Below are 18,186 nucleotides of genomic sequence, written 5' to 3'. Positions count from 1 at the left end.
TCGAATCAACTCAAATAAGCAATTCAAGTTTCGAGTGTGAATCGAGTTGAATTTTACAGTTCGAATAATTCGAATAACAGATTGTTGTAAATATCCTTTTGGCCCTTATTAAGCTTGAAAATGAGTAAATTGATCTCTCTCAATAAAAATTATAAAATAGTTTTCAAAATTCAAAATATTTATAAAAATTTCAAATTATATATATATATATATTTAAAAAATTATAAATATATATATATAAAGTTAAAAGATTAAAAATTTCTAGAATAATAATTTTGGAACCTAAAAGTAAATTAATGGTTCAAGTTTATCGTACTAAAGTTTTTTTTTCTTTGAAAAACTTTTCAAATATATATGGTTTCAAATTTATGTGCTATAACATGATATTAGTTATACTATAGTAAGATTTTAATTTGACATGTTTAATTTTTTTAATTTAACTCGAACAATTTCATTCGATTCGACTCGCTTTGAATTTTATTTCACTCGACTCGATTCGAAAAAAATTCAAATTGAGTTAGGATAATAAAATAGGACTCGTCAATTTAATTAACTCAAAATTCTTCTATTCAATTCGATTCGATTAAACACTCACCTCTACTCAAATCGATTTCAATAATAATCATTAAAAAGAAAAACGAGAAGAAGGTTATATAGGAGTAATTCTCAAAGAAAAAGATAAATGATGGCTTTTAATAAAATAAAAGGTAGAAGGGTTAGGTATAAAAGGTGATGAATGATAATGAAGATAATGAAATGGAAAATTTTGTGAAAGCAACCAAAAGATTAGCTTTTGAGCTAGGTGTAAAAGTTATAAAATAATTAAATATATTAAATAAAATTTGTAATTATTGAAATTTAAATTTATTAAATTATTTAAATTTAAATTTAAATTGATAAGATGCGTAGTATTTTATCAATAATTTGATGGTTGAAAGTTTTTTTGGGTAGTTTGTTGACCAAATAAAAATAAGCTAAAAGCTGAGGGACTAATTATGCAATTTACAAGAAAAAAAAGAAGGAAAAACTTGGGGATTAAAATTAACTAACATGGCAGGCAAAGAGCAGAGTATAAGGCCAAACAAAAAGGTTCATCAATTCCAAAATACAAAGACAAGAAATAATACCACATCTAATTAAGCAAGAAATGTGGAGTGAGTGGACGGAGTGTGGTTAGCTTTATTTTTGTCCTTCTTGATTTCACCCATCATTCGTGCAGCCCCAGGTAGACCTCCACACCTCTTCATCAGTTCCTCCTTCACCTTGTTTGAAATTGTTGCGTCTTCACTTGTCTTTTTACCTTTCACTGCCTCGTTGTATATCCACCAGCAGCTGTTTGGATCATTGAGAGGCTGAAGTCGATGCAAGTTGTCGTCTCCCACCACTTTCTTTGCTGCTTCCTCCGACCTACACGTCACGATAACCGCTCCCCCTTTCTGCTTTGGAAGATGTTCATCGCTGAAGCATTTGTTGAGATCTTCATAATAGTTGTCTTCCTCTGCCTCCCCCACATCATCTAACACAATTAAATACTTGTTCTCCGCTAGTTTCTCCTGATAATCGCTCAGGCGTCTAAGAAGATGAGGCACATCGGATTTGAATTTGATGATGTCCCCTGGAAGTGTATCCTCAATTTCCTCTACAACCTCCTCAGTTTCCTCTACCTCCTCCTCAGTTTCCTCTGCCTCATACCACAAGCTTATCCAAAACATTTGCGTGTAGCTACTCTTCACCCTCTCATTTCGGAGAATGGACCTGCAAAGGGCTGTTTTGCCAACACCAGGCAGCCCGATAACACCGATTGTCTTGAAGGGCTCATCCCTAAATCCACCTTTGAGAAGCATTATTTCAAGCGACATCTCATCTTTCTTAAAACCACGCACAGCGGCTGCAGGCTTATAAGTCTTTTTAATATTTTTCTTCTGTGATCGGCTCCCTTCGCCGGGATTGTTTGGGGTAACATCCCCGTTTGAACCTGCAGGTGGGGCAGCTCCTGCTGTGGCCGATCCATTCTGTTTCTTATCTTTATTTCTCCAGAAGCCAAAGGACTTCCCCTTGCTGCTCTTCTCTTGGGATGGCAATCTCTCTTGGTACTTGTCGTACAGGGTCTTTCCCTGGTTTCCATTTAGTTCGGCCATATTCTATCTCTCAAAGCTGCTTCAAAGTTGAGATCTTTTATATTACTACTAGTACAACCGAATGGTTTAATGGAGAAGAGATCCACAATGATTATCACTCAGCTGAGATGGGAGAGGATGGATGGGAAGACACAGGGAGTGAAAGAACAAGGAATCCTTTGCGAAACCCTCAAAATGATATAGAAACAGATTCACTTGAATGAAAGAAAAAGAAAAGGTTAGCGGGACCCTATTTTTATTACTGATACATCACGACTTTTATGATCAATGAACAAAGTCGAGAGCTTTAAAAAATTTATGAATAAAAAATTATTAAAAAACTGCTAAATTCTCACATGTTGCAGCCAAGCGGGACAACTTTTTTAATCATTAAAAATTTTACTATTACAACATCCTTTGAGAAAGATGGATACTCAAGATAATTAAATTTATTGTTCCCAAAATTAATAATTAAATAATTTGGATGGTTTTAGCCCTTTTCTTAATATTTTTGTTTCTTATTTTGAGATAATGTCACTTTTATCTTATTTTTATTATTATTTTGGCATTGATTCTTTAAAATTATGTATATTTCATTTTAGGTATGTGTAATTTTCTTTTAAAAAGTTATGAATATTTTTAAATTTTGAGATATATGTAAATTGTCATATTTTAATTTTTCCGTCAACTTTGTAATCAAAGAAATAATTTTAAAAAATTATGGATAAAGTGAGAACAACATTAAACAATAAAAATTAAATTTATTTTGTTTTTATACTAATCAGAGAGACTCCGGCAGACTCGATCCAACTCCACCATCTTTAAGAAGAAAAAGACATTAACTAGAACAACAAAGCCTTGGGCCAGATAGATGGCTTCAGTTAACTAGAAGAACACAAAGCTCTCTAGTGTCGTTATGCAAAGCCTTGGGCTGTTTTCGTGCATGACACGATCAAAGGTAATTTGGGCTTAGCTCGGATAGCATTGGCTCAACATGTTGTAGCATTTGCATGGAATATACCAGTATCATTCATGAATACCTCTCCTTGTCCTAAGGAAAAACCTTGATATTATATTATGAAACACTGATAAACGATAAACAACTAATTGCTGAGATTAGAGTTTGGTGCTAACAAGATACTGTTGTTTACTATCTAATTAAACCTTAAAGATCCTAAACCTTTGCTCTTTATGAACTCTTAGACCAAACAACTAATCTAATTAAGAAACTAGTAGTAAATAAAAATCAATCATCTATATCTAAAACATCTTAGCATTGGTGATGTCAAAATTTGGATTCTGAGCCATGAATTGCTTGAGCATGTTCTGGTTCTCAATCTCCTGACTAGTGGGAAGCCCCAACTTCTTCTGCCTCTGGTCAAACATCATCTTCTCCACAGTGGACCTCGTTTCCATGTCCAAATCAGACAACTTGCTCTTCCCTGGTTCTGCCTTTTGAGTATCAATCTCCGGTCCTCCCTTCAACAACGATTTCCACCAACTGATTTTGTCGCACTTGGTCATTAGCAAAGATATTACCTTTTGGTCCTCCAAACTCCAGTACGAATCGTTAGGTTTCACGGTCTCGAACAACTGCCCATCAACAATAGGGGTCTGACCCTTGAGCCCAACCTTCAAATAATCCTTCTTTACATCGCATACAACGTCTCGGGATTTGGTCCCCAGAGGGACAGGAACTGTAACAGTAACCTCTTGCAGGTTTTGTCCCCATGAATGGTTCTCCATGTCGAGACCGTTGTCTTTGTTTGGGTTTAGCTTCGGCTTCGGCTTCTCCTTGATCTCCTCTTTTTCCTTCGTCTCGTGCTCTTTCTTTGCCGCCTCTTCTTTCATTGTCCTTTCCTTGATGTTCTTCACAAGAGATGATATTTTCTTCTCCACAGAATCGGTGTTGAACATGTCAGAGTTTTCGGACACAAAGTTGAAGGCAGATTCGAGAAACCCTAGAGGATTTGAAGGGTCTAGAACTGCATTGAAAGACAAAGCAGAAGAAGTAGATGATTGCTTGTTGTCTTCATCTTCTATGTAACCAGAGAGGATGGCCATGGTTAAATTCTTGGGGGGGAGAGGGTTTGAGGCGTAGAGAAACGGATGATTTACTAACTATTAGGTCTTTTTTTCTTCCTTGAAGGAGACTAAAGGCGTCGAGCGTATATATAGGCGTGGAGTATACGAGTTCAAATCAAAGTGGGAAGCCCTTCGTCACAGATATTAATTCAGTTTGCAGCATGTTTTTGGTAACCTACATGTATCAAAAAGTTTTTATTTTAAACATTTAAAAATAAAAAAATTATAATTTAACCTCTCACCTTACATTATCTAATATGTTCTAAAAGATATTATTAACTAGAATTTTAGATATTATTATTATTTAGAAAAAATTGATCAAATAATATGAGTGTTTAAACTGTAAATTTTTATTTTGAGTGTCTAAAATAAAAATTTTTGATATATAGTTACATGACTATTTATGTAATTTATCTTAGATTTTCTTATTGTATTAAAATACCAAAAATAATTCTTAAATTTATTATTTGAAGTTATTATAGTAAAATAAGTTTTTGAATTTAAATGTATCATCTATATATCCAAATTAATTATTAAATTTATAGTAAAATAAGTTTTATATAAATTTATATTTTTAATTTTAAACAAAGAGTTATTTGACTTAGGGCAAGCATTGAAGGCAAAAGAAACAGAAACTAAGGGTGTAGATTGTATCAAATCAAGTTTAAAAATTTTGGAGTTGTTAAATCTTAGTTTAAATTTAAAATTTTCAGTTAAGTGAATTATCGAGAAAGAATATATTAAATTAAAACTTATGAATAGATTCTAAGTAACAACATATAAATTTTATATATATCAACAATTCTTTCAAATCAAAATAAGAGATAAATAATATATTTTAATATGATAAAATTGATTTAATAATTTTTTAATTTAAAGCTTTGATTTTATCATTTTAAAAAATAAAATTATTATAATTTAACATTTATTATAGGTTTTTGCATTTGTAAAGATTATTTTGAATTTTTCAAAATTATACCCATTTATTTTTCTATATTACAATTTGATTAACTTAAAATTTAAGAAAAAATTGATTTTCCTGAGTTGAATGAAGTTTGAATTTTTTTTATTTATTAGCCTCCTAGCATAAAAGCATATGTATCTAAATACAAATAGAAAAACAATAAAACTTCTTTCGCCTAGATTGGTTGTACTTTCTAGAAATAATTTTCTAAAATTTTATCTGGTACAACATCCTATATTAGCAAATAGCTTCAACAGCTAGCCTCTTTGTAAAGTTGGCACACTCCGTTGATCCAAATGTTGCATCCGAGACATCAATCGAACATCTCTCCCTCCCAACACACTCCTGCAAGAAACCAATATATATTTTGTACTTAATAACACTAGGTTATCAGATACAGAAACATATAATCTGTATGTTGATGCCGAGAAAGTAGTCGTGACTACGTACCTTTTACAAATAAGATATGCTTAGATCTGCATCACAAGAGCCTTTTTGGAATGAGCCACATTTTCCCTGAGGATCACCAAAGCTGGCGAATTTTATCTGCGATATGGTTTGACCTCCTTGGCATGATAGTTCCAACGTGTTGCCTTCGCTTACATTTGCACAAATCGAACCCACAGTGACGGTCTGAAAAGACACTTGCGAAGGGTTTCCACCCATTTCCTCAAATAAAATCAACGTGTTGTTGTCGTCATTTAGGAATGATCTCGGAACATGGTACCTGTTACAAATGCATTACGTATATAGTATCAGGTTTCGGATTTTGAGACTAACTAGTTGCTGGTAAACCAATATTATGTGAGAGGTGACGTTTATACCATCTTTGAGAAGGATTGCCACAATTTGATAAACATTTTCTCTCATTGTATTTCCCACGATAATCACATTCCGTGCCACAGCCATTGCTATCAGTAATTCGTGCCGGCCAGAAGCGTCCGATGCTGTTTCCGTTTATCCAGGCATGCCCCTTGCCCATGCCTTGTAAATCCACAACTACAGGGTCTGTTCCTGGCGGAGCTTTGAATTCAGTCTAAACAAACACAATGCAAAAACAAGTTGCTTAGAATCATAATTTGAATCCACAATCAAAAGGGAAAAGTTAATTTGAATTATACTTTAAGTACCTTGTACCAAACCATAGGCATGCCGATGAAAAGTTCAAGAAATTCTGATGAAAACTGTAGTCTAGAATGGGGAGATTTTGGATCATGAAGTCTTTCGGCTTCACCATTCAACCCAATCTTTATCCAAGTCAAAATAAAGTAAGTTTCAATCAAATATTGTATATAATATTGCTGTAATAGAGATTTTCTAATTCCTTAACTTTTGAGACTTACCTTGTATTTCCAAGTATTTGATGACAAATCTATAGTAACATTCTTGTTGTCAGTCAATACAACTGGACCCCCATTTAATCCCTCAGGTCCTTTATCAAAAAATTGTCCATAGTTCTGAATAACGAAAAGAAAGCATGATATATCAATAAATTTGAAATTGATAATTTACATTACATGAATGTTGAAGTTCATTTTCAATTGTTAGCAAATCATCATTCCACTAGAGTGTGCCTGCCTACCTGTAGACCAACTGTGACACTGAGCAAAGTTAGATTGTTTGTGCCAGGCATTAGTGAAACTGGGTTCTTGAACTGAAATGCGTAACCTGATTGAGAGCCTGTAAAAAAAAAGGCTCAAACAAATTAAATGTAAATTTATTCTGATCATCTTTTGAGCAAATAGAATATATTTATATTTGGTTCATATAGTTAAACGATACCGATCAGATGCCCGTTCACGTAAGCATAAAGGACTTGACCGGATGACTTTACAGACAGAGTAGCATCTTTCCAGGATGTTCCGTTAACATCAAAACTGTGTCCAACAGATAATAATGAGAAAACAAAAAATTCTACCATTTCTAAGGAACTCAATCACCTTATACCACAAGGATGTGTTTTGGATTTCAACATTACCTTGTCATATACCACAAGTAGTCACTAACATCAGAAGTTACTCTTTTCTGTTCAAGAAGCTGCCTAACTGTAAATATTCCTTGCCCAACGAGGGTGTCTTTAATGGTTTCGGGAGTCCACATCCAGGATAATTTAGCAGTTTCATCATCCATTTGTTTTTTCACCATGATAGAGGTCTGTGTGCTAACCTGTGGGCAGTCTTTTTTTATACGCCTAGTTAGCTTATTATTCCATTTCAAGCAAACTGTGATAAACTTATAAGCATGAAAAAATAGAGTTTCTACCTTTGCAGTGTTGAAAATCTCCTTATTGCAGCCACCAAGGATACTAACAGACCAAGCTGGAACAACGAATATATTGCCTTCTTCCAAGACAACAGTTGCCTCTTCAATTTGATTATTATTGCTCAAGAAACAAAACCTTTCCCCGGTTATACTATTGGTGTACGTCGTCAGCTGGTTAAATTTCGAATTCAAGACAGCCATTTCATTCAGCATTAAATCTACAAGGTCTACCACATTTCGTTAAAACTCCGTCACTTACCTCAACCCCATTGCCATAAACCTTTGTGGTTGCTGTACCATTAGTGAGAACCCTCTCCCCCACTTTAATAGCTGAGTGGAGTTGTTTAAGATGACCCCATTTTGGCTGGTTTAAATTGCCTGAAAACAGGAACCAATCTTAACTATTACTACGTTTTTGGAAGTGGAGGATTGTGCTTTTAGTCTTCGGCTCACTTACCGAATTCATCAAGTGGGGCATCATAATCATAGGATGTTGTGATGAATGGCCCTCCAGATGTACGTCCAAAGTTTGTTCCTCCATGGTACTGAAAGCATATTTGTTAAAAAGATAGATCAAAGAAAGAGACATTGGGAGCCAAGTTCAACAACAAAGAGGTGATAAGTGATAACCATACCATATAGTAATTTATCAACACTCCACCAGCTTGAAAAAAACGAGCAACTGAATAAGCCAAGTCTTCTGCAGGTCTGTGAGGGTCTTTTTGACCCCATTTTTTGAACCTACATTTGATAGTCCAATATATTTATTCGTTTAATCTGAAAATGGGGAAAAAATTAAGGAAATGAACATATTGAATACCATCCCGTCCAGTTTTCTGTAAACATTTTGGGGATCAGGGTATTTTTTGGCTTAAACGTATGACAGTAAAACCCATTGCACGTGCTAATCTGTAGAAGAAAACATCATTTACCATAATAAAATTAATTACAAAAAAACTATAAAAAAAAAAAAAACAGCAAAAGATACAATGGGCGGTGGAGCACTCTGCTGTTGACACATAATCCATGGGACTCCAATATTTTGGGCTGCAGCCATTTCAGCACACCAATTGACGTATGCTACCCCTTTATCTTTATAAGCCCACATAACATTTCCATACTCGTTCTCAATCTGTCATGAGAAAGGGTTGAATTTTGTCTCAGAAGTTCTCAATATTCAATACTAAATATTTACTAACCTGTGCTAAAATGATGGGTCCACCTTGTGAAGCAAAAAGTTTTGCTTCTTTGCACATATCCACAATCTTGGTTACAAAAATTCTCATTTCATTCTGCATTTGAAGTGATAAAAATGGTTGAAATCCATATGTTCAGACTTTAAATATGAAAACTAGTGAAAGCAGGAACCTTGTATATTTCATTATCTGTCCTTAATTCAATCCCTTCAATATTATTTAGCCACACAGGGAAGCCCCTGCATACGACATATATATATATATATTAATTCCAAAATTTATTGAATTCATTAGGTGATAGAAGAAAATTATTTTACCCATAATTCCATTCAGCACAGACATAAGGGCCCAATCTCAAGATTCCATGTAGTCCAGCCTCTTGAACTAGCTTGAAAAACTTTACAAAATCCAGGTTTCCCTCGAAATTATACTGTTTTAAACCATTAATAAAAAGGGTTGACATTGGCAGAGTAGTGCTGGTTATTTAAAGAATATAAGAAGAGAAAAAAGAAGTATCACTTGACGGCGGATAGGCTCATGAGCGTTCCAAAAGATATATGTTTCGACTGCATCAAGGCCCCCATCTTTAGCTTTCTGTATAAGATCTGGCCACATTTATATATACAACATATAAACAGTGTGTCAAGAAATCAATTCCATGTGCCTAAATAGAAATGAAAGGTCAAATTCAAGTAAATATACCACAGGGGTGCTACGAGGGTAGTGGATTGCACCAGAAAATATTAGTTTACGTTGCCCATCGATGATCAAGGCTTTGGGATCATAATCAACCTCTATTGCTGAGCTTCTACATAGGCATAGCAGAGTTGAACAAATCACGAGAATCCAAATGTTCCACATATTTGCAAACTCTGAAATTGATTACTGTGATGAGAGTAGATGGTGCCTTATTATATAGGGATGAATGAATGCATAAATTAAATTTTTGGATTTCCATATCTATCTTCATCATCTGATATTTCAACATATCTATCTGGAATTTCTTTATTATTTATCGTAATTTTATCCTACCATTTATCCAAGTATAATAAATATCACAAAATCTTTGGATTTATGTTTTTTAGGGTAAATTATCTTAGTTGATCACCCAATTTTTATTGCGCCTTCATTTTAGTCACCAATTGTTAGTATTATTGAGGTACCAAAAAATTTAAGGATTAAAGTGAAAAAGGTAGAAATTAAAATAATGCATAAAAATTTATCAAATTATACTTGTTTATCATATTGCCAAAATTGTAAATTTCTTCTTCTTTTTTGGTATTGAAATTTTAAATTTCCAAAACATCAAAACCTATAAATTATTGAAAAATTTTATCCATGTCAACCGATTTGTTACTATAATATTAAAATTAATTTAATTAAATAATTTAATCCTTCTAAATTTTAAAATTTTATTTTATGTTTCCATATTATTCTTAAAGAATTCAACTCAGCTCATATTTAATAATTGTCTATAAAACTTATATTTTCTTTGATTATATAATTTCAAATATTCCTTAAAGTAGAAAAGAAAAATGAAATTACAATTAATTAAATTATTTGCTTGTTCTTTGTTTGGGTAAAAAGTGATGAAAAAGTATGGATTTTGTTTGGCATGACAAATAAAATTAATTAATTTAATTAATTGTGAGAATTTTTTTACTTTTAGCTTAGCATGGAAGATTCAGATCATATAACAAAAATTGTGTCTCATAGACAATTATTCAAGATGGTTATTTGAATTGATTTTAAATTTGGAAGCATAAAATAAAATTTTAAAATTTAGAAGGACACTAAATTAATTAATTTCAATATTATAGTAATACATTGACTGACATTATCATGGGATAAAAATTTTCAATAACTTATTTAATTGATTTTGATGTGTTTGAAAATTAAAATTTAAATATTGAAAAAATTAGAACTTTCAGCAAGGGCCAATTTGACCATTTTTAAAGTATTATTTTAGTTCACTTTAATCCTTCTTCTTTTTACCTCAATAATACTTACAAAATGATAATTTTTAGATGACCAAAATGAAAGCGACTAATAAGTTGAGTGATTAAAATGAAAGTGTAAACATTATGTGGCATATATAGTTAACCATCATTAGAGATTTAAAGAGTGAGTGACTAAAATGAAAATGTTTTAAAAGTAAAGTGATAAAAATACAAAAAAATTATTTTGAGTGATTAAAATAAAAGCATCCTAATAATAAATACTTTTTTAATTAGGCGTTTTTTTTTGGGTAGAATAAGGAATTTTATATAAATAATTAAACTATTAGTGATTACTCAGATAATTGGCATGATACCCATCCCATTTTAAGATGATGATTAAAGACATCATCTATAGTCTTATCAATTAAATCAATAGATTTCACTTAAAAGAAAATTCCAAATCAAAAGAAGGAAAATTAAAGGAACAAGCACAATAACTTGGAAGATGGGGTTTTTGATTTTTTTTCATAAATTTGATAAAAAGTATAATTATTAAAATAATAATTGTAGCGACCTAAAAATTTTGGTGTAGGCGCTAATTGAAGTGATTATTGAAAATTTGAAAATTTGAAAATTGAATCTCGACTTTATTTGAAAAGGAGTCGCCACCGATCTTTTTTCCAGGTGTGATCGGACACCTACAAAATTCTCTTTTCAGAAGAAAATTTTATTTTTAAACTTTTCTAAAAAAGAGGCAATTTTAGGTCCACGTAAAATCCAGAGAAAATTAGGGTTCGGAGTCGATTCTGCGAGGAAGGTATTAGCACCCTCGCGACGCCCAAAATTAGTATCTCGTAAAACGCGCGTTGTCTTAATTTTCAAAAATACAAGTTCAATTTAATATTTAATTGTGATCCGATTGAAACTTGAGAAAACTTTTTTTTTGTTTTTAAACACGACAACTTTGAAACAAAATAATAATTTTTGAAAACACGAAGATTTTTGAAACACGAGAATTTTTTGAAAACACGAGAATTTTTTGAAAACCCGAAAACATGAAAATTTTGAAAACACGAAAATTTTTGAAACACGAGTATTTTTATGACACGAAAAATTTTGAAAACACGAAAATTTCGAAAACATGTATTTTTTTTTAAAAACACGAAATTTTTTTAAAAACACGAGAATTTTTTTTGAAAACACGAAAACATGAAAATTTTGAAAACACGAAAATTTTTGAAACACGAGAATTTTTATGACACGAAAAATTTTGAAAACACGAAAATTTCGAAAACATGAATTTTTTAAAACATGAATTTTTTTTAAAACACGAGAATTTTTTTTGAAAACACGAAAACATGAAAATTTTGAAAACACGAAAATATTTGAAACACGAAAATTTTTTGAAAACACGAGAATTTTTTGAAAACACGAAAACATTAAAATTTTGAAAACACGAAAATTTTTGAAACACAAAAATTTTAAAACACTAATATTTGTGAAACACGAAAACTCTTGAAAATGTTAAAAGTCGAAAATTTTAAAATACGAGTAATATTTGAAAATACGAAAATTTGAAACACGAATTTTTATTTTTATTTTTTTAAAAACATACCGTATTTAACACGAAACTATGATATTCACCCCTACATGGCGATGAAATCATCGAATTAGTGTTAAATCGATTCAATTTGATATTTAATCGAGATTCTAATAAAATACGAGAATTTTTATTAAAATAAGAGGAATTTTGAATATTTTCGATTTTTAGAAGGGCGTCCCGTATTTAACACGAGCCATCGATATTCACCCAACATAGCAATGAATTCGATGACTTAAAATTAAATCGGTTCGTTGACTTATGCATTAAATATTTTTTTTATTTTTAAAAAATACGAGTAAAATAAATGTAACAAAATTTCTAAAAAAACTATTTTAAAAATACTAATTTAATTGAAATAATACAATATTTAAATAAATGAACTAAATTTAAAAATTTATGAAATTACCAAAAGCCCCCTTTTCCTCTTTTCTCTTTTTCTTCTTCTCGGCCTAATAGATGTTGGGCTACCAAATTTGGGCTGTCAAAGGACTGGGCTGAAGCTGCTGGGCTGCTGAGCACTGGGCCTGACGCTGGACTGGGCTGGCCTGCTTCTTGTTGGGCTGCGCTGGGCTTGGTTTGGGCCTGCTTTGTTCTTTTTTGCTATTCTGTTTTTTTTTTGCTGTTTTGTTTTTTTTGGGCGTTTTGTTTTTTTTGGGGGGCTGCTGGGTGTTGGATCGGGTCGGTGCGGGTCGGGTCGGGTCGGGTCAACCCGACTGGGTTTTAAAAAAATATATTTTTTCTTTTTTTTTCCTTCCTTTCTTCTCTCTTTTTCTTCTTTTTTTCTTCCTTTTTTCCTTCCTCTTCGGGGCTGAACTCTAGCCCAACGCCGCCGACGCCTCTTCGTCCGGTGTTGCGGTGGCCGACACGACTCCTTCTCCTCTCTTTCTCCTTTCTTTCTTCTCTTCTTCCTTTTTGGTTGCTATTTTTGCTTGCTGTTTTGTTTCTTCTTTTTGTTTTTGCTTTGTGCTTTGCTTTGTAGGTGCAACGGTGGTTAGAAGAATGCAAGGCACGGCGGTGGACACAGTGGTGGTGAAGGCGGTGGTTGGGAGAGCTTGACGGTGGTGAGGGCCCTTTCGTTGCTCTTTTTGTTTGATTTTTTTTGCTGTTTTCTTAGTTTTCTTTCTTTCTTTTGCAAAAAAGAACCCCCATTCACTCTCCATTTCTTCCTTTTAATCTCTCAAATTTGTCTTCTTTCTAAATGTTTTCGGTGGTAGAGGAGCCATCATGGCCTAGGGAGGTCTTTGGAGTAGCCCTATTTGGGGAGGGTAGGCTCGGCGGTTGCTTGCGGCGATTTGACAAGTCAGAAGGACTAAATTGCATGGGATGCAAAGTTTCTGGGGCAAAAGCGTAATTTTAGCAAAATATGGGCCAAAATGTAATTTCTTGAGAGTTTAGGGGTCAAAGTGTAATTTTGAGAAAATCTAAGGGTCAAAATGTAATTTTAAGAAGTTTTGGGGTCAAAATGTAAATTTTAGAAAAGTTTGGGGTCAAAATGTATATTTTGAAAAGTACAGGGGTTAAAATGCAAAAAATAAAAAAATTCTTTTTTTTTTCAAACACGAAATTAATCCCGGACAAAATTCAGTGATTACAGTTGTCCCTCTTTGCTCATCGCTGTGAAACAGGGATAGAGCAAAGACTAAAAAGCACTGAATTTTGTTCGACCATCCAAAATTTTCCTCTTTATTTGAAAAGCAGAAATCGAGAACAGCTCGGCGTGCGACCCGAGACTCAACTCACCTATTGGATTATGATTTGATCTTCGAAAAACAAAAATCGAAAATACCTCGACATGTGCCCCGAGGCTCAACTCACCTCTCGCAATATGAGTTGATTTTTCAAAAAACATAAATTTAAAAGAAATACCTCGGCATGGTCCGAGGCTCAACTCACCTCTGTATTATGAGTTGATTTTTGAAAAACGAAAATTTAAAAGAAATACCTCGGCATGACCCGAGGCTCAACTCACCTCTGTATTATGAGTTGATTTTTGAAACACGAAATTTTAAAAGAAATACCTCGGCATGACCCGAGGCTCAACTCACCTCTGTATTATGAGTTGATTTTTTGAAAAACGAAAATTTAAAAGAAATACCTCGGCATGACCCGAGGCTCAACTCACCTCTGTATTATGAGTTGATTTTAAAAAAGACAGAAATTAAAAATACCTCAGCATGACCCGAGGCTCAACTCACCTCTGTATTATGAGTTGATTTTTTTAAAAAAGCAGAAATTTAAAAATACCTCAGCGTGACCCGAGGCTCAACTCACCTCTGTATTATGAGTTGATTTTTTGAAAAAAGCATAAATTTAAAAAAATACTTCAGCGTGACCCGAGGCTCAACTCACCTCTGTATTATGAGTTGATTTTTTGAAAAAAAAACAGAAATTAAAAAAATACCTCAGCGTGACCCGAGGCTCAACTCTCCTCTGTATTATGAGTTGATTTTTTGAAAAAAGCAGAAATTATGATGGCCAGAAATGCTCTAGATATCCAATGCATGAACTTTCCACGTTTCTTCATCTTGGATCTTTTCGAGCACGGCTTCTTGTGTAGAAGATTTTGAGCTTCTGAGAATGCTTCAAATATTGTAACCTCGCCATTCAACTCCCCGTTCAAGCCAATTGGCTTCTTCAAGCCCGAGCCCACTTCATTAGGACACCCTTTCGGGTTTTCATCCTAATCTTTTTTTGTTTATCAAGACGCCCTTTTCGGGTTTTCATCTTGATTTTTTCTTCTTTTTTTTTGTTTTTCTGTTTTTTTTGTTTTTTTTTGTTTTTTTGTTTTTTTTAAGCATAATATTTCTTCACAGCATCTGAGTTCACTGGATTAGGTAATTCTTTCCGGTCCATTTCAGTGAGAATCAGAGCCCCTCCTGAGAATGCCTTTTTTACAATGTATGGCCCTTCCCAATTTGGTGACCATTTTCCTCGAAAGTCCTTCTGTATCGGGAGAATCTTTCTCAGTACGAGCTCTCCTTCGCGAAATTCTCTTGGCCGCACCTTTTTATCATGGGCCGTAATCATTTTCTTCTGGTACATCTGTCCATGACAAATTGCCTTCAAGTGTTTCCCTTCAATAAGGTTTAGCTGATCATATCGAGCTCGAACCCACTCTGATTCCTCTAACCTTGTTTCCATCAAGACGCGCAGGGATGGGATCTCTACTTCGATAGGCAGAACGGCTTCCATTCCATAGACCAGAGAAAAAGGAGTTGCCCCCGTAGACATCCGTACTGAGGTGCGATATGCATACAAAGCGAATGGTAGCTTCTCGTGCCAGTCTTTATATGTCTCAGTCATCTTCCCAATAATTCTCTTAATGTTCTTATTAGCGGCTTCTACTGCTCCGTTCATCTTTGGGCGATAGGGCGAAGAATTATGATGTTTTATCTGGAATTGCTCACATACTTCTTTCATCATCTTGTTGTTCAAATTTAAAGCATTATCTGAAATGATTCTTTCAGGCAGACCATATGGACATATAATCTCCTTTTTTAAGAACTTACAAACCGCAGCCTTCGTCACATTAGCAAACGAAGTGGCTTCTACCCATTTTGTGAAGTAGTCTATAACCACAAAGATGAATCGATGTCCATTAGAAGCTTTCGGGGAAATCGGCCCTATAACATCCATGCCCCACATAGAAAAGGGCCACGGAGAAGTCATGACATGAAAGGGCGACGGAGCTGCATGAATTTTATCGCCATAAATTTGACATTTGTGGCATTTTCGTGCGTAACCAATGCAATCACTTTCCATCGTCAGCCAATAATAACCAAGTCTCATAATCTGCCTGGCCATGGTGAAACCACTGGCATGCGTTCCACAAATCCCTTCATGAACCTCCTCAAGTATCTTTCTAGCTTCAACAGCGTCCACGTACCTCAGGAGCACTTGATCTTTTCCTCTTTTGTATAGAGTATCCCCGTCAAGAACAAACCCAATCGCCATTCTTCTGATTGTTCTTTTGTCATTCTCATTTGCTTGCTCAGGGTACGCTTGATTCTTGATGTACTCTAGGATATCATGGAACCATGGTCGTCCATCTGACTCTTCCTCAATGCTAAAACAGTGTACGAGAGTCTCATATATGCTCATTTGGATAGGCATTATTTCATTTTCTCTGTTTGCTTTGAACATCGAAGCCAAGGTGGCTAGGGCATCAACCAATTGATTCTCTTCCCGTGGAAAGTAGTTAAAAGTCACTTCATAGAATTCCTTGATTAGCTCTGCAATGAGATCGCGGTATTTGACTAATTTTGAATCTCTTACTTCCCAATCTCCACGAACTTGGTAAATGACTAGTGCTGAGTCCCCGTGTACCTCTAAGATTTTGATTTTCCTCTTGATAGCTGCACGAAGTCCCATGATGCAAGCTTCATATTCCGCTATATTATTTGTACAGAAGAAATTCAATCTGGCAGTAAGTGGGTAATGGTCCCCTTCAGGTGACACTAAGACTGCTCCGATCCCATGCCCCAATGCATTTGATGCACCATCAAAGCTCATCTTCCATGACTTTCTTTTTGGTGACTTGCCCTCTTTTTCTGAAATGCACATCAAATCTTCATCTGGGAACTCAAATCTTAAAGGCTCGTATTCCTCCGTTGTACGACTTGCCAAGAAGTCAGCTATTGCGCTTCCCTTTATCGACTTTTGGCTCACATATACAGTGTCATACTCAGTCAATAGGATCTGCCATCGGGCCATCCTCCCTGAGAGTGCAGGTGACTCCATCATGTACTTTATTGGGTCCAGTTTTGAAATTAACCATGTCGTGTGATACAACATGTATTGTCTGAGCCTTCGAACCGTCCAAATCAATGCATAACAAAACTTCTCAATTGAAGGGTATTTTGCCTCATATTCTGTGAACTTCTTGCTGAGGTAGTAAATTGCCTTTTCTCTTCTCCCTGACTCATCATGTTGCCCCAGTACGCAACCCATTGAGTTCTCGAACACGGTCAGGTACAATATTAAGGGTTTTCCAGGGGTCGGCGGTACTAGCACAGGAGGATTAGATAGATACTGTTTTATCTTGTCGAAGGCCACTTGGCACTCCTCGTTTCATTTTCCCGAATTACGTTTTCTAAGGAGTCAAAAAATTGGGTCACACTGATTGGTAAGTTGAGCAATGAATCGAGCAATGTAATTCAACCTTCCTAAAAAACCTCGACTTCCTTTTGTGTACGCGGGGGAGGCAATCTTGTATAGCTTTTATCTTATCTGAATCAACCTCGATACCTCTTTCACTAACTTTGAAACCTAGCAGTTTTCCTGAGGTAGCCCCAAATGTACATTTGGCCGGGTTAAGCTTCAACTGAAACTTTCTTAATCTTTCAAACAGCTTCCTAAGACTCCCAACATGCTCTTTTTCTTCCCGAGATTTGACAATCATATCATCGACATAAACTTCTATTTCTTTGTGCATCATATCATGGAATAGCGTCACCATGACTCTCTGATATGTTGCCCCAGCATTCTTTAATCCGAACGGCATTACCTTGTAGCAGAAGGTTCCCCACATTGTTATGAATGTAGTTTTCTCCATGTCTTCGGGAGCTATCTTTATCTGATTATATCCTGAGAAACCATCCATGAAAGAAAATAGAGAATGCTTTGCCGTATTATCCACCAAAGTGTCGATGTGCGGTAAAGGAAAGTTATCCTTAGGGCTTGCTTGATTTAGATCACGATAATCCACGTACATTCCCACCTTGCCATCCTTCTTCGGCACTGGGACTATATTAGCTACCCATTCTGGATACTTTGAGACTTGTAGGAAGCCAGCGTCAAATTGTTTCTTGACTTCTTCTTTTATCTTTAACAGCATTTCGGGTCTCATCCTTCTTAATTTCTACTGAACGGGCTTGCATTCTGGTTTCAGTGGGAGCTTGTGGACCACAATATTTGTGTTCAATCCTGGCATATCCTGATAAGACCAGGCAAACACATCCTTGTATTCATGGAGCAAGGCGATCAAATCTTGCATTGTGTTTTCTGAAATAGAAGTCCC

At 34.6% G+C, this 18,186-nt stretch overlaps 3 protein-coding genes and 1 pseudogene across 3 annotated transcripts; all 4 read right to left on the bottom strand.

The window, feature by feature from the left end:
* Nucleotides 1-1,017: 1,017 nt before the first annotated feature.
* LOC128031912 (probable disease resistance protein At4g19060) lies at nucleotides 1,018-2,395 on the bottom strand. The gene has a single exon (XM_052625812.1). It carries the CDS (start codon nucleotides 2,136-2,138, stop codon nucleotides 1,137-1,139), a length of 1,002 nt encoding a protein of 333 aa, XP_052481772.1. The 5' UTR covers nucleotides 2,139-2,395; the 3' UTR covers nucleotides 1,018-1,136.
* Nucleotides 2,396-3,248: 853 nt separating this feature from the next.
* Nucleotides 3,249-4,246, bottom strand: LOC128035599 (protein BOBBER 1-like). The gene has a single exon (XM_052625813.1). The coding sequence runs from the start codon at nucleotides 4,179-4,181 to the stop codon at nucleotides 3,378-3,380; it is 804 nt and encodes a 267-aa protein (XP_052481773.1). The 5' UTR covers nucleotides 4,182-4,246; the 3' UTR covers nucleotides 3,249-3,377.
* A 1,043-nt stretch (nucleotides 4,247-5,289) lies between these two features.
* Nucleotides 5,290-9,485, bottom strand: LOC105764951 (beta-galactosidase 15-like; annotated as a pseudogene).
* A 5,472-nt stretch (nucleotides 9,486-14,957) lies between these two features.
* Nucleotides 14,958-16,907, bottom strand: LOC128032019 (uncharacterized). The gene is made up of 3 exons (XM_052625311.1): nucleotides 15,923-16,907; nucleotides 15,681-15,715; nucleotides 14,958-15,590 (listed from the first exon to the last, which is right to left on the bottom strand). Exons 1-3 carry the CDS (start codon nucleotides 16,905-16,907, stop codon nucleotides 14,958-14,960), a joined length of 1,653 nt encoding a protein of 550 aa, XP_052481271.1.
* Nucleotides 16,908-18,186: the final 1,279 nt, after the last annotated feature.

Source organism: Gossypium raimondii, chromosome 12, assembly GCF_025698545.1.
Source record: "Gossypium raimondii isolate GPD5lz chromosome 12, ASM2569854v1, whole genome shotgun sequence".
Classification (NCBI taxonomy): domain Eukaryota; kingdom Viridiplantae; phylum Streptophyta; class Magnoliopsida; order Malvales; family Malvaceae; genus Gossypium; species Gossypium raimondii.
Note: the sequence above shows the minus strand (reverse complement) of the source record. Positions and strands in the feature narration are given on the sequence as shown.